The sequence below is a fragment of the Penicilliopsis zonata genome, assembly GCF_001890105.1.
Source record: "Penicilliopsis zonata CBS 506.65 unplaced genomic scaffold ASPZOscaffold_19, whole genome shotgun sequence".
NCBI classification, from domain to species: domain Eukaryota; kingdom Fungi; phylum Ascomycota; class Eurotiomycetes; order Eurotiales; family Aspergillaceae; genus Penicilliopsis; species Penicilliopsis zonata.
In genome coordinates this window covers 91826-105005 of record NW_019208927.1, presented here as the reverse complement: position 1 = coordinate 105005, position 13180 = coordinate 91826, and the positions used below count along the sequence as shown (strand labels likewise).

Genomic DNA, 13180 nt, shown 5'->3' with positions numbered 1-13180 from the left:
CAGCGGATTATTTGCGATTCCAACCGACGTTGCAAGGCATGGATGTGGGTAACCGGGCGGCCATCGATCGGAGACTGGAATCGTCAATTGTTGGGTATATCGAAGGTAGACTGCCTGTTGTCATCTATTCTCGATAGTTTCTCCGTCTCTCTCAGTGTGTCTCTCGCTGATTGTGCTGTACTGTAGAAGTAGAAGTAGAAGACAGGGGACAAGGAGAAATAGTCGATAGGGGCGGAGCACGGACAGGATAGAGTAACTAGTCGATTACTTTGATAAATAATACCTGATAAAATAACCAAATAATGAGCTCTTCGATAGAAATAATAAGATATTTATTCGATTTCGTATAGAATTTTGATATTTATCTCTGATTCTACTCATCATTCGACCTATTCCAGACGGAGTGTTGTGTTGACTCCAGACATCAGGATGAGAACTGTTGGTAGTGCAGGACTATAGTTATTGTTAATTTGTTACAAGGATCAGATCCTTGAGGGCACCTGCAGGACTTGTTTCACTCTCTGACATCTCGACGTGGCGACTGTATATTATTCATGTAGTAAGTACAATTGACAGAGGAGAATAGAGAATAGAGAATAGAGAATAGAGAATTATAGGGAAGTAGCTAATAGTAACTATGTAACTAGTACCCGTACAGAGTAGATGCTAGATAGATACTCATAACAGTACTCGACCATTATAAATCTGCATAAAGAATCATCTTCTAATACTATAATATGATAAATATCAATATCAATTGATCATTGTAGCTAATAACTGATAATTAAGTCCCTCGGGTGAAGTGCTGGAGATTGGCGGATGACTAATCGTAAGCACGTCACACCTCAACCTCAAAGGCCAGCAAGGAACAGGAGAGAATCTGTCCAGCTTCAGCATCCCTCCTGACAGAGACTCACGGTCTCTCGTCGGCATGAACCCTCACATCTCTGTTCCACGGCAACATGCTGCCGCGTCGGGGGCCTTTGGTGGTCCCTCGTCCGGCCACAGGGCGAATCTCAGGATGCCGCGTTTCTTCAAGAGGTGACGAGTTACAACCAGTTGGAAAGAAGTCGAGTGTTCTCTGTCTAACTGACCAGGCTGTTTAAGTTCCCCCAGATGGACTTTGAGATGGCGATCTGGGAGATGACCTCGCTGCTCATAGCGCCCAAGAAGGTGTTCAAATCAATATACTACCATGTACGCTGTTCCCTAGTGAACCAACGAGCCTAAAACCTTTGATCGAACACATGCTGATTATCTTTTTTTTTTTTTTTTAGAAACGTACGTTTTGAATATCCCTCTGACGTCCTCTTACTTATCGAGTTAGAAACAAAAAACACCTGGCACCGCCCCGACCCCTCCTTCACCTACATTCTCGCCTTCTTCCTCCTCCTGACGGCTATCGCCTGGGGCGTTGCGTACACCCCCTCCTTCGGGGCCATCGTGCGGCTCTCGCTGCTCTTCATCTTTGTGCACTTTGTCGGCTCCTCGCTCGCCGTCTCCACCCTCGCATATCTCGTCATCGGCCGTCTGTTCGGCCCTAATGGCGCCGCCGCCTCGTTGACGGGGCTGAGAGGTGCCCGCGGTCGTCGACGAGGCGCTGCCCAGGGTTTATTTGTGCAGCCAGGCGAGAAGGATCAATTGGAATTCGGCTACTGTTTTGACGTACGTGGAAAGAGAAAAAAAAAAAAAAAAACTTTTGCTAACTCTTTAGGTCTCCAATCGAGCCTTCTTCCCTCTCTATCTCCACCTATACGTCGTGCAATTCCTGCTCCTCCCCCTCCTCACACGCAGCCCGAGCAACTTCTTCACCACCTTCCTGGGGAACACGCTTTATCTCTCTGCCCTCATATACTACACCTACATCACCTTCTTGGGGTATAATGCACTGCCCTTCCTGCATAACACCGAGCTGCTGCTGCTTCCTATCCTTGCGCTGGCTATTTTATGGCTTGTCAGCTTGATTGCCGGGTGGGGGGTTGTCATGCAGGGCCGTGGCGTCGAGGGATTGTTCTGGGGTGTATAATAACATTAGATCATTAGTCTTAGCATGTCAGGAGTACGGAGTAATCGTTATACAATTTGGTTACAGAATTACTTGTACGATCAGCAAGTTAATGTAAAAAGGGTTCTTGATCTGTCTTGTATATTTATTTCTTCCCCTTCTTGGGCTTGCCAAGGGCAGCCTCACGCAACTTGTTCTCCCGCTCCTCGCGCGCGGCGTTCCGTTCACGCTCGCGCTCCAGCTTCTCCTCCTTCTCGGCCTCCTTGCGAGCCCGTTCGGCTTCACGCCGCTCCCGCACGAGCGCCAGGCGTGCCAGATCGGCGCGGGCCTCGTCCGTCTTGCCCTCTGCGTGGAGCTTCAGGTACCGCTCTCGCGCCTGCTGGGCTTCGATCGCCTCACGTTCCCGTCTAGACAGCTGGGAAGTATCTTTGACTTTATCTTGTCCTCCAAGTCCTCTCCCAGAAGCTCCTCCTGCTCCTCCTGCTCCTCCTGCTCCCCTTGCTGCTGCTGCTGCTGCTGCTGCTTCCCCCGCTGGTGGTGATGATGTACCTCCACGACTCTTCTCCAGCTGCGAGCGCGATTTCGCCGTGTGGTTCGGGTTAGCAGGCAGATCTGCGTCCGAGTCGTCCGAGTCGTCGTCCGATCCACCGTTCGCGGCTCCTCCTGCTTCTCCCTCCGAGTCGGAGGGGGGCAGGTCGCCCGGCTGCGCTGCAACCTGGTTCTTCCTTGCGATGGCGGCTTGTTTCTTGGCTCGCGCGGCGGCACGGCGTTCCTCACGGCTCAGACCTGCTTCCCCTGCTGCTGACGAGGATTCGGCGGGCACGCGGGTCTCGTCGTCCTCGTCGCCAGAGGATTCCTCGGACGATTCTTCAGAGGAGTCGCTCGCTTCTTCGGTCTCCTAGTTGTATTATTAGCAGTCATTAACCGTACTCCATCGAACAGTGCCTGCTGCTTACCCGCCATAACCCCACGGCATTGCCATCCTTGTCAACTGGCTGCACGTCCCGGCTGAAATGCTTGCCTCCTATCTTCTCATCAGTCTCGGGGGTGTAGAGGGTAAAGAGTGACGGTAGATCGTACCTCCTCGAGAGGGCTTTGAGAACTTTCCACCTCGACCGCGAGGTGCCATTTTTTTCTCGGAAAGTAGATAAGGTTATCTTTGTAAAAAAAAATCTGGTTCTCACCGTTAGACAACAATAATGAATGAGTCGCTGGGCACGCGAGGAGGGGTAATAACCTAGCAGTACCTTGAAGCCACCGGTCCTTGAGATGGAGATAAAGAAGCGTACGGAGTATCTGAGTATCTTGAATATCTCAAAGTATCTCAAAATACATCAAACACTCAAAAGATCTACCCGTTCACAAAATTGTTCAGTCTTTCTCTCTCTCTGTGTAAAAGATTTGGACCCCGCCAGAAACAAACCAGGCAAATCATAGGAGAGCCAATCAGCAGATCAAGAAAAGTAACACAAACACTCCAGGTGAAGGTACTCCTTCTTACCTCTACTACCTCTACTCCTTGCTTGATCCCTACGATGGATAGATTATCTAATTACTTGGATTAAGCTTCAGATTCACTGGAAGGTTTTTCTATCAGATGGGAGGATCTATGCTGAGCAGTTCAGGTGTAGTAAGACCTACTATCTAGCAGGTCTAAGGTATCCAGTTACAAGGATTGAAGAATATTAATGGCTCATCGCTAATCATCACTATCTAGTCTTCTTTCTCTTCTTCATTTTCTTTTTCAGAAAATTGTTGAGAATCTATGTCCGCCCCCAGGCAAAACCCAACTTGGCATACCGTGCAGCGGCGAGAGTCAACGCCCCGGCCATGATGGCGGTACCCATGAACATCTGGGCGCCGATGTACTTCCCTCCATCGGAGGTGACAAGAGCGCCGGCGATGGGGGAGCCGATGAGGGCGGCGGTGCCGACAACGCTCATGACCATACCCATGCGGACGCCGACCTTGGAGATATCAGTGGTGAGGGAGCTGAGGGTGGCGGGGAACATGGACTGGATGGTGGCGGCGGAGAGGCCGTACACGCCGGCAAAGGCGTACAGGCCCGCGACATTGGTGACACCCGCCCAGCAGTAGGCGATGATTGCCGTCGTGAAGCTGAAGGGGATCACGATGTTCAAGGGGCCGGTGTACTTGTCGGCCATGTGGTTGGGTAGGATGCGGTTCACTATACCGATGCCGTTCATGAGGAGCAGCAGGTAGACCGAGGTTGATTCGGAGACACCGATGATATTTGTGGCGAAGCTGCCGATGTAGAAGAAGCCAATGTACAGCCCCCAGAAGTTGAAGAACATGCCCAGCGCGAAGAGGGCGTAGGGGGCTTCCTTGAAGGCCGCCCATTCGACCAGGGGCCCGCTACGGCGCGAGGGGACCCGGTGCGTCAGGAACACGCCGCAGGGGATCAGGGTGACGAGCGAGATGAAGCCCAGCGTGCGCATCGTCCAGCCGTATCCGATGCGTGGCAGCAGGCGGATGATGACCGCGGGAAAGACCAGGCCTCCCGTGGACGAGCCGGCGGTCGCGAGGCCGATGGCCATGGAACGGTTCTTGGAGAACCAGGTCGAGAGCAACGCAACGGTCGGGCAGAACATCATCCCGCACCCAAGCCCCTGCCCGATCCCCTGCGCGAGAAAGAGCTGCCAGTACTGCGTGCACAGCGAGGCCATGAAGATGCTGAACAGCTCCACCACCGCGCCCGCCGTCCACACCAGCTTGAAGAAGCCGGCGTCCGTCGCGCGCCCGGACAGCGTGCCGATGAAGAACAGCAGGAAGATCTGCACGCTGCCCACCCACGAGATGTCCGACGCCGACCGCCCCAGCGTCTGCGAATAGTACGTCTGGAACACGCCGAAGCTGTTGATATACCCCCACGTGTTGAAGATCACCATGTGTGCCAGCACCACCTGCAGCCACGCCTCTGAACCCCCGTCCGGCGGCGGGCCGATGCTCTTCTTCGACTCTCTCGTGCGCACCCGCGACAGCGTCCGCACCAGCATCGACTCTGGCGGATTGGCAGATGTAGTGGTGATATTGTCGGGCTGTGCCTTGCTCTGTCGGGTTGGCTCATTCTCTCCGTCGGCCGGCATGGTTTTTTCTCGAAGCCCGTCATTGACTGCTCCTGAACTCTGGTCTTCCTCGATCTCTGTCGATGACAATGAGAATGGAATCGATTGTCTTTCCTCGTCCATCTCTCTCTCTCTCTCTCTCTCTGCCGTTTCTCGTCTTGATTATACAACAGTTTGGATTTTATGTGACGGTGGATCATCCATTGAATTTCTTTCTTTTCGCGATTAACTGGATCGCAGGTGTGAATTGATAAGCGCCGAACAGCCAAACCGGAACAGATCCTTGAAATCAACCAAGTATTACAGAGTACAGCAAGGTTTTATTCTCTGACTCGACATACTTTCCGGCGGCATACTCAATTGGGGGCCGCGCAGCAAGGGGGGCGTTCACCGTCCCGAAAACAGAACAGGATTCGATGTTCGGACAAGACACTAAAACTAGTTGAATCCTCGCCACGAAGTCCGATCAGGATGAGATAACATCATCGAATAGCTGGTAGTGGAGTACGGACGGAGGACTCCGAAGACGTACTACATAGTGTGACTCGGCATGGGCTCACAATTAATAATGGGAATCCTGTCATACCCTTATTTCATGATCTATTAGTAAATGGTTCTCACGTAGTATTAATTAGCTAAGTTGAATAGAATTTTCCATGTAGATCCACTCCAAGTCAGCACAAGATCCTTGTCACTCAAAAGTATGACTCAACTTGAACTATGGAGTACAGAGTAGAATACGGAGTATGGAGTAACTATGTAGTACAACGGGCAGCCTTATCTATAACTTAATTCCTCCTTACCTTACGAAGTGAATCTGCAAACTCCGTAGTATGCCCATGGACGCCTTATCATACATCAGCTACTAATATGATTTGTCTAGAGAACTAGAATAGCAGCTTCCATGTACAGACTTACCATTAATTATCTAGATAATGGCTACTAGAATTTTCGCAAGAGGTGGAGCGATCTATAGTAATCCATTTACTAGTCCTAGACCCTCTGTAGACCCTCTGTAGACCCTTCTAGAAAGCTCTCTCTACTAAAGCGAGGTGATTGGGGTTACTTAAGTACAATACCTGCCTATATTAACCCTCCATATAAATACTGATATAAATCATACTTAACTTTCTGGCATTAATGCCATGAGGTACTCCGTACAAGGTAGCATAAGAATAACTCGCAAGGCCTATGTAAGCAACAACATCATGGGACCCTCATACTCTCGAAAGCCAGCCCAGAGGACAGTCTGTCATGTAGTCCAGAGTCATATCTATCTGTCTACAGTGAAAATATTCATTTCCTTTTATCGGTCTTGGAACGATATACTATGTATGAGCCAACAAGATGATCATGATGTCTTTGAAGCTGATTAATTAAGAAGTGTGATATCTAGAAAACCTAGCCAGGTAAGCGCTTCATACGGAGTATACTCCCAAACCCATTCATTCCTTGCCAATGGCCCACCAAGTGTATATGTACGTAGTACTAGTACTCTATGATACATACGGACTGCTTGTATGGCCTCTTCCCCCACCCCCGCCAAGCCGGAACGGCCCGTCGGATACTCGGAACAGTCTACTCCATATAACTAAGGTACATGGATGCTAATTATTAGGTATTGTGAATGACTTTATGATATTGGCTCTAGCCAATGCTTCTCGAAAATATCGAGTTATAAACTTTAGATTCTTTATCTTTCTATCCACTGTAAGAAAAAAGAGCTGCAGAATAAAGCATGGGCTATCAATCAATAAATGAGTGATGGGAAGACCTGATCAATCCTGCCTAGTCCTTGACCAGCAAAACAACCACGGGGTCATCATATAGTCTAGAGCGCTAGTGGATCAATTCATGGATCATTGCAAGATATATAAAGCTAGATGGTCAGGTAATGAGCAAGCACACAGCCACCTCGTCTAGTAGTCTGGGGAGATTGAGCTGGTGTTCAGTGACGCTACTGTGGCAATCACGTCCGCAGGTTCCAGCAGATGCCAGCTAGCAGCCGTCTGCTTCGAGCTCGCCCCAACAGTAACCGAATAGACATGGTCGGAGGGCAGGTTGAAGGAGCTCAGAGCGCGGAACATATCTAGACAATCAGCACCCATGAAAAAATGTATGTTAAGAAAAAATAGAAAAGAAAAAAGAAATCCCACCTTCATCAGTGAAGTCATCCCCCAGGCAGAGGATGAATTCCGGTGCCTGTCCCGGCTCCGTGCCGTATTCTTGAACCAACCGGCTCGCAATGAACCCTTTGTTGACAAAGGTCGGTCGCACCTCAAGGTTCGCTTTGCCAGCCATGACTTCAACGTCCCATCGCTTCGCCACCGTTTCCTCCAAGTGTTTCCGACATTCCCGGGCCTGGAAGGCGCCATATTCGGGATCGGCACGCCGGTAGTGCCAGGTCAGTGCCACACGTTTACGCTCAATGAACGACCCCTGGGTCCGTTCTGTGTAGTGCTGGAACACTTCCACCACTTCCTTCTGCCAGCCCATATTCGTGCTTTCGGCCAAGTTCTCCCAGTCATCGGAGCAGGGCTGGCGGATAAAACAGCCGTGTTCCGCACTAAGACCCAATTCGGGTATATGGCCCATCCATTCATCGAGGAAGGCCTGATCACGCCCACTAATGATCCATACGGCATTTCGGGGGTCAGCGGCCAGCGACTTGATGGTCCGCAGCACCCGATCGGACGGGATGGCGGCCTGAGGATCCTTGACGATGGGAGTCAGAGTGCCATCATAGTCGAACATGAAGAGTCGCTTGCGAGCTTTGCGGTACTGTTTGAGAAGTTGTGCGCGGTCCAAGGCAGGTGTGGCGGCAGACTGGTCGAACGAAGATAGGTTTGTCAGTAGACGGTGCAGGTACTGTCTGGACCAAGCCGACACTGTGTTCGTGGTCGCATGCTTGTAGAGTTTCAAGTGCTGGGCCTTCTTTTCCTCAGTTGGCATGGTCAGGGCCTCGTTGATGGCCGCGGCGACACCATTCAGATCCCAAGGGTTGATGTGGATAGCACTAGGCAAAGTCCCGGCTGTCCCCGAGAATTCCGACAGGATCAGAGGGCTATGGTTGCCTTGCTGGCAGATGATGTACTCCAAGCTGGTCGTATTCATTCCATCCCGAACAGTGGTGATCAGACCCACGTCAGCCGCCCGTAACAGCGCAAAGTACTCATTTTGTGAGAGATATTGAGGGTAGTACTGGACGGGGGAGAAGCTCAAGCACCCGAAACGCCCATTAATTGTGGACACCAGATTTGACACCTGGCTTGCGATCTTGTTGTCCGGGTCTTCCTTTTCCTCTTCAAAACTCGTCGGACTCGTCACCTGGATCATGACAACCTTGTCGCGCCATTCCGGATAGCGCTCAAGAAAGAGTTCAAACGCCTGGAGCTTCTGAGCAACACCGCGAACACTGTCTAGACGGTCGCGACCAACGATGATCTTCTTGCCTTCGTACAGCCTTTGCAGGCCCAGCACGGCTTTCTCGATCTCTGGGGCACTAAAAGCGGATTTTTGGATTGCAGTGGCATCAATACCGATCGGGAAGACATCAACAGCGACATGTGCGCCATATGCATCCACGCCGGCAGAATTCGAGTCAAACCCAAGCACCCGTGTGCAGCAGGACGAAAAGTGGCGAGAGTAAGAGTAGGTCTGGAAGCCGATCATATTGGCGCCGAGAACGCCGGTAAGGACTTCCTTTCTCTTGGCCAAGCAGCGCATGAATTCGCTGCTGGGGAAAGGGGAATGGAGGAAGAAGCCAATGTAGACGTTGGGGATACGCTGTCGCAGCATACCGGGAAGGAGGAACAAATGATAATCGTGGATCCAGACGATGTCACCCTCCTGGTATTCCGCCAAAATGCGGTCGGCAAACAGGCGGTTCAAGCGAACATAGTCCCCCCACCATTTGCGTTCCGATCTCCCATCCGTAGGGCCATGTTGCTTATAATGCAGCAAAGGGTACAGCTCTCGTTCTGCGTATCGTCTCCACCTTGGCTGATCTTTCAGGGAAATTGAATCTGCGGGTTCCTCTGATTCATCGAACAGCCAGACAGGTAGAATCCGACCGTATCTTCCAGAACTCAATTGTGACTCAAGTCGATTTCGGTCTTCTTTGCTCACGGTTATCCCCTCGACCTGAGGATGACTGACCGGCTTCTGAGCAGCACCGACCGGGACAGGGGCTGCTGCTTTGTTCAGAGGGGCCGCGGGCCCCTTTGAAGTGGTCGAGACTTTCCCACCTGCATTGACCGAAACTTGCTGCAACGGCACCTTGAAGTCTGTCATAGGGTCAACCTCGCCAGTCCAGGCAACAAGCGTGTGCGACCATTTAGTCGCGTTGGAGGCAAGATAAGCGAATGAATCGAACAGCGCTGATGTCCCAGGACGATGGTTCAATTTCTGAGAAAAAAATCTTCAGTCAGACCTTTGTCTAGCTCTAAAAAGGTAAAGGGGAAAAAAGATAGTGCATCCATACCCAATCCGATTCCGGTTGATGTTGAACCTTGTATGGGATACAAAAGGCAGCACTGATGATCCGGCCACTCAGAGACAGCCCAGGATATTCCTCACGGGAATCTACTTCTGGTAAAACAGGAGTAACGGCGCCAACGAGACTCAAACGACGCAACAGTTCTGGGCCTGATGAGGCATTTTTTGCGGCTTCAGCGGGGGAGGCGGGGGAGGTCTGGTCATCCAGCGGGGTTTGGGAGCCACTGGATCCGGGAATCTGGCTGAAATAGGAGGGCGCATCGCTCGAGGCAGGATCCTGCGTGCCAGTTGACATGCCCGGGGTAACGTTGGAGGCCTTGGTATAGGCTTCTTCTCCCAGTGTCTTCATCCCCGGCCCGACCAAGACCGGGTTCGGCTGGTGGTCGGGAATTGGCGGGGCAGGACTATCTCCAGCAGACATGGCGCGAGGTAGAGGTTGACGGAGTGAACAGAAACGTAGAGGAGGGAGAATGATGGCAACTATTTACATAAATGATTGTCAGAATTCATCGCTTTCAAGTTGGAAAGTCATACGGCGAAAACTGTATGTCGGGCGTGGAAGGAGGGGCAGCAGCTGCAGACTGCGTCATACCGGAAAAGGTTAATCAAAGAAGAAGTAAACAATTGATCGAGTCACTATAATGGGAATCGGCGAGCCATGAGTATCATTCAACGATCAATGAGGCGAGATAAAATATTGCAAGCGAGGTTCGGAGGGAATTATTTTAACTGTTGTAGCAGCAGTAGAGAGAGAGGGAGGGAGGGAGGGAGAGAGAGACAGGCGGCGGTGAGAGTAACGCGAAATCCGCCGATGACCTGATGAGAAATCAGGGCAACAGGCACAGACCGTGAGAGGGGTAAAGTCTCGGGGATGGCCAGGGAATAGATAGAGAGCAGGGTAGAAGGTGATAACGCTCCACGGCGAGGTTCCTTTTCCCTTCGACCAGACACTTACTGGGATAGAAGGAAAGTAGGCGGTGAGCTGGCCACGAAGAGGAGTTTAAAGGGGCCCAGGTCGTTTCCAGTCGACCTCCTTTTTCACGCTGCCCTTTGCGGCTTTCTGTCGGTCTGCAGTCCCTTTGTCATTCAAGTGCCTCGGGCATAATGAGGGGTTCTAGAAGTGAGAATGCCCGCCAGTTGGATAAATATAGACGCCGCAATGGTGCGTTGGCGGGGGGGTAAGAGCGCCCTCGAGTCCACTTGAGTCCAGGCCACCAGAAGGCGCGAAACAGACACCGCAAAGCAACACGTGTTGGGGGGCGTAGTCGGATAAGACACAGAGGGGACTTGATATGGGTTCTGGACGAGCTCAAAACCCCCTCGTCGACGCAGAAGAACTCCAGACCCTGGCCAAACTGATATTTCCGTCCGCTGCTGCGCAGTACGTCATTCCCGGAACGCGAGTCCAGTGGTCACGTGTTTTATGACTCAGCATCGGTCCCGGGTCACGGGTTATCGTCCACGTGATTTTATTCTTTAATGACTCTTTGAGGCTGGAGCTTTGAGGCTGGAGCTGAGCAGTAGGAAAGAACGGAGAACCATCTGCAACGCCTCTAATGGCGTGACGATGCCCATCGTGCAGTCCTCTTTGGTAGCGCTGTCTCTGCCGCGTCGAAAGGTCCTGCTCCCACCAGCTCTGTGTCGGTTTTGCCATGCGTCTTCTCCATTCCTGAAAGATGGACGCGATATCTATCCAGATAACCTCGCCGAGACCCTCCAGGCACACAGGAATACGAATAGAGCCCGGCTTATCCGCAAAGTGTATACGCTGAAACCTCCTAAGGGTATTCGTCGTCCAGTCCTGCTTCCCCCAATTGTCACCAACCCTGAGAACACCCCGACGACTCCGGCGGCAGTCCAGCCTGGGACTGCGTCGAAACCAGCGAAGAAGGCGACCGCCCCCGGGCGAAAGGCGTTACGCAACCGGGGGCATTCCAAAACCGCTGCTGAACTCGCTTCAAGATCCGATAACTCACGGAAGAAGGAGGGTACAGAACTTCAATGGGCTGTGGAAGAGCCGTACCGGCCTGGGCAATATCCATGGCTCCTGTCTATGCGCTCCAGAACCGAACAAAGGGAGGCAAGCGAGTGGCTTGATGCGGAGATCAGAGCCCTGGAAACATATATATCCCCCACACACCAGGAGCAGACTGCTGTCGACCACATCGTGTCAGACCTTGCCGAAACCCTTGATCACGACGTGCCGTATCCTCTACAACTCGTTGGCTCTCGGCAAACAGGGCTGTCACCAAGCCATGCGGACCTGAGCTTTGTTCTGGTGGTCGAAGACAACGAAGGGGCAGGGGGTGGATTCCGGAAACCAAGTGCTACCCGTCCAAAAGTCATGGCTAGATACTTGAACCTGTTGCGTAAAGCGCAGCACGTGCTGGTTGGAAAGGCAGCGTTTCGTGACATCCGTCTGGTGGGCAAACGTATGCCTGTGCTGACATCAGTTCACGTACCGAGTGGGCTTTCAGTGCGCTTTTCCTGCAAAGAAGGGCTGCCTGCGTTTCCTGAACACGTCCGAGACTACCAGGCTGAATATCCTACGATCCGACCTCTCTACCTGGCTGTACGCTTGATTTTAGAAGCCCGGGGCATATTTGGAGCCCACAAGGCATCGATCGATTCCGATGCATTGATCCTACTGCTTGCTGCGTTCCTTAAAATCAACCATGGTCGTTTCTCGCACCCCGCCGGCCTCAGCAACCAACTCCTCTCCTTCCTCCACACATACGGATCAGACATCGATTTCAGGTCAACGGGCATCTCGGCGGAGCCGCCGAGATATTTCACCGCCGAGACGGTCAAAAAAGACGCCAAGATCGTTGGTCGTCTGGAGGAGTTATCGGCTGCGCTCCGCGGCCAGCGCTCGCTGATCAATCAGAAACGAACCGCCGCGGCAAAGCGAAACTCCAACGTCGCAGACCGACTATGCATCCAAGACCCCACAAACTACATGACCGACCTCGGACGCCCCTGCACCCGGACCGCGGAGCTGCAGACTGTCTTCCTCGACACGCACGACAAGCTCCGCTCCTCCCTCCATGCATGGGACCAGAGCAGAGACCGTACCCAGAGTATCCTCGGACGTGCCCTGCATGCGAATTTTGATGCCTTCGAGCACGTCCGCAACCGGATCGTCGCCTGTGCAGGGCCTTCCTCATCTTGAAACCAGGAACGTACTTTGAAAAAAAAAAAAAAAAGATCAAACCAGGTGGAAATGCGCTACTCCACTCAATCTGATAATGTAAATAGTCCAATCTCACCCCAATATTGTACCGATAGTCCGATAGTTCAGATCCCGGTGAGAAGCGTAAGCTACTTTTTTATGACTACAAACATCTACGTAGTAGTATATATCATAGTTATAACTAAATCGCAGTATCAGTACCCCCAGTAGGCTCTATGGATATGTGGTATTATTATTTATCTGGGTCTCTAGCGAGAAAAAAGCCAATGCTAGCTAATATACACCGCTATGGATCGAATGCAAGAGACAGAGCGCAAGAACTGAACACAATCCGGAAAATAATCCAACAAACGCCCTTTCTCATCCTGCAAGTCAGGTTGGACGAATATATAAATGCCG

The 13180-nt window shown here is 51.7% G+C and overlaps 6 protein-coding genes across 6 annotated transcripts in view; 2 read left to right on the top strand and 4 right to left on the bottom strand.

The window, feature by feature from the left end:
* Positions 1–902: 902 nt before the first annotated feature.
* ASPZODRAFT_136211 (hypothetical protein) lies at positions 903–2523 on the top strand. Its single transcript, XM_022724012.1, is given in 5 exon segments — positions 903–1041; positions 1098–1197; positions 1215–1218; positions 1328–1665; positions 1715–2523. 5 exon segments carry the CDS (start codon positions 932–934, stop codon positions 2024–2026), a joined length of 864 nt encoding a protein of 287 aa, XP_022577873.1. The 5' UTR covers positions 903–931; the 3' UTR covers positions 2027–2523.
* Positions 2018–3469, bottom strand: ASPZODRAFT_923097 (hypothetical protein). The gene is made up of 4 exons (XM_022730439.1): positions 3253–3469; positions 3086–3178; positions 2962–3029; positions 2018–2903 (listed from the first exon to the last, which is right to left on the bottom strand). The coding sequence occupies exons 2-4, from the start codon at positions 3132–3134 to the stop codon at positions 2151–2153; spliced, it is 870 nt and encodes a 289-aa protein (XP_022577872.1). The 5' UTR covers positions 3135–3178; positions 3253–3469; the 3' UTR covers positions 2018–2150.
* Positions 3470–3560: 91 nt separating this feature from the next.
* On the bottom strand, positions 3561–5679 carry ASPZODRAFT_136208 (hypothetical protein). Its single transcript, XM_022724011.1, has one exon. It carries the CDS (start codon positions 5212–5214, stop codon positions 3769–3771), a length of 1446 nt encoding a protein of 481 aa, XP_022577871.1. The 5' UTR covers positions 5215–5679; the 3' UTR covers positions 3561–3768.
* Positions 5680–7010: 1331 nt separating this feature from the next.
* Positions 7011–10009, bottom strand: ASPZODRAFT_19446 (hypothetical protein; the record flags this gene model as incomplete). The annotated part of the gene is made up of 3 exons (XM_022727402.1): positions 7011–7180; positions 7248–9498; positions 9575–10009. The coding sequence occupies 3 exons, from the start codon at positions 10007–10009 to the stop codon at positions 7011–7013; spliced, it is 2856 nt and encodes a 951-aa protein (XP_022577870.1).
* Positions 10010–11155: 1146 nt separating this feature from the next.
* Positions 11156–12760, top strand: ASPZODRAFT_74543 (hypothetical protein; the record flags this gene model as incomplete). Its single annotated transcript, XM_022729974.1, has 1 exon — positions 11156–12760. One exon carries the CDS (start codon positions 11156–11158, stop codon positions 12758–12760), a length of 1605 nt encoding a protein of 534 aa, XP_022577869.1.
* Positions 12761–12956: 196 nt separating this feature from the next.
* The window catches only part of ASPZODRAFT_920810 (hypothetical protein), a 6276-nt gene continuing 6052 nt past the window's right edge, over positions 12957–13180 (bottom strand). Inside the window, exon 3 of the mRNA XM_022730435.1 lies at positions 12957–13180. This exon is cut by the window's right edge and continues 145 nt beyond it. The gene's annotated coding sequence lies outside the window, so the exon portion shown is untranslated.

Excerpts from the sequence above, each read along its gene's own strand:
- ASPZODRAFT_136211 (XM_022724012.1), top strand. The coding sequence starts at position 932 with ATGAACCCTCACATCTCTGTTCCACGGCAACATGCTGCCGCGTCGGGG. Across the intron at positions 1,042-1,097 it reads ATGCCGCGTTTCTTCAAGAG|GCTGTTTAAGTTCCCCCAGA; the intron begins GTGACGAGTTAC and ends CTAACTGACCAG. Across the intron at positions 1,666-1,714 it reads AATTCGGCTACTGTTTTGAC|GTCTCCAATCGAGCCTTCTT; the intron begins GTACGTGGAAAG and ends CTAACTCTTTAG.
- ASPZODRAFT_923097 (XM_022730439.1), bottom strand. The coding sequence starts at position 3,134 with ATGGCACCTCGCGGTCGAGGTGGAAAGTTCTCAAAGCCCTCTCGAGGA. Across the intron at positions 3,030-3,085 it reads CTCAAAGCCCTCTCGAGGAG|GAGGCAAGCATTTCAGCCGG; the intron begins GTACGATCTACC and ends ATGAGAAGATAG. Across the intron at positions 2,904-2,961 it reads ATGCCGTGGGGTTATGGCGG|GAGACCGAAGAAGCGAGCGA; the intron begins GTAAGCAGCAGG and ends TAATACAACTAG.
- ASPZODRAFT_136208 (XM_022724011.1), bottom strand. The coding sequence starts at position 5,214 with ATGGACGAGGAAAGACAATCGATTCCATTCTCATTGTCATCGACAGAG.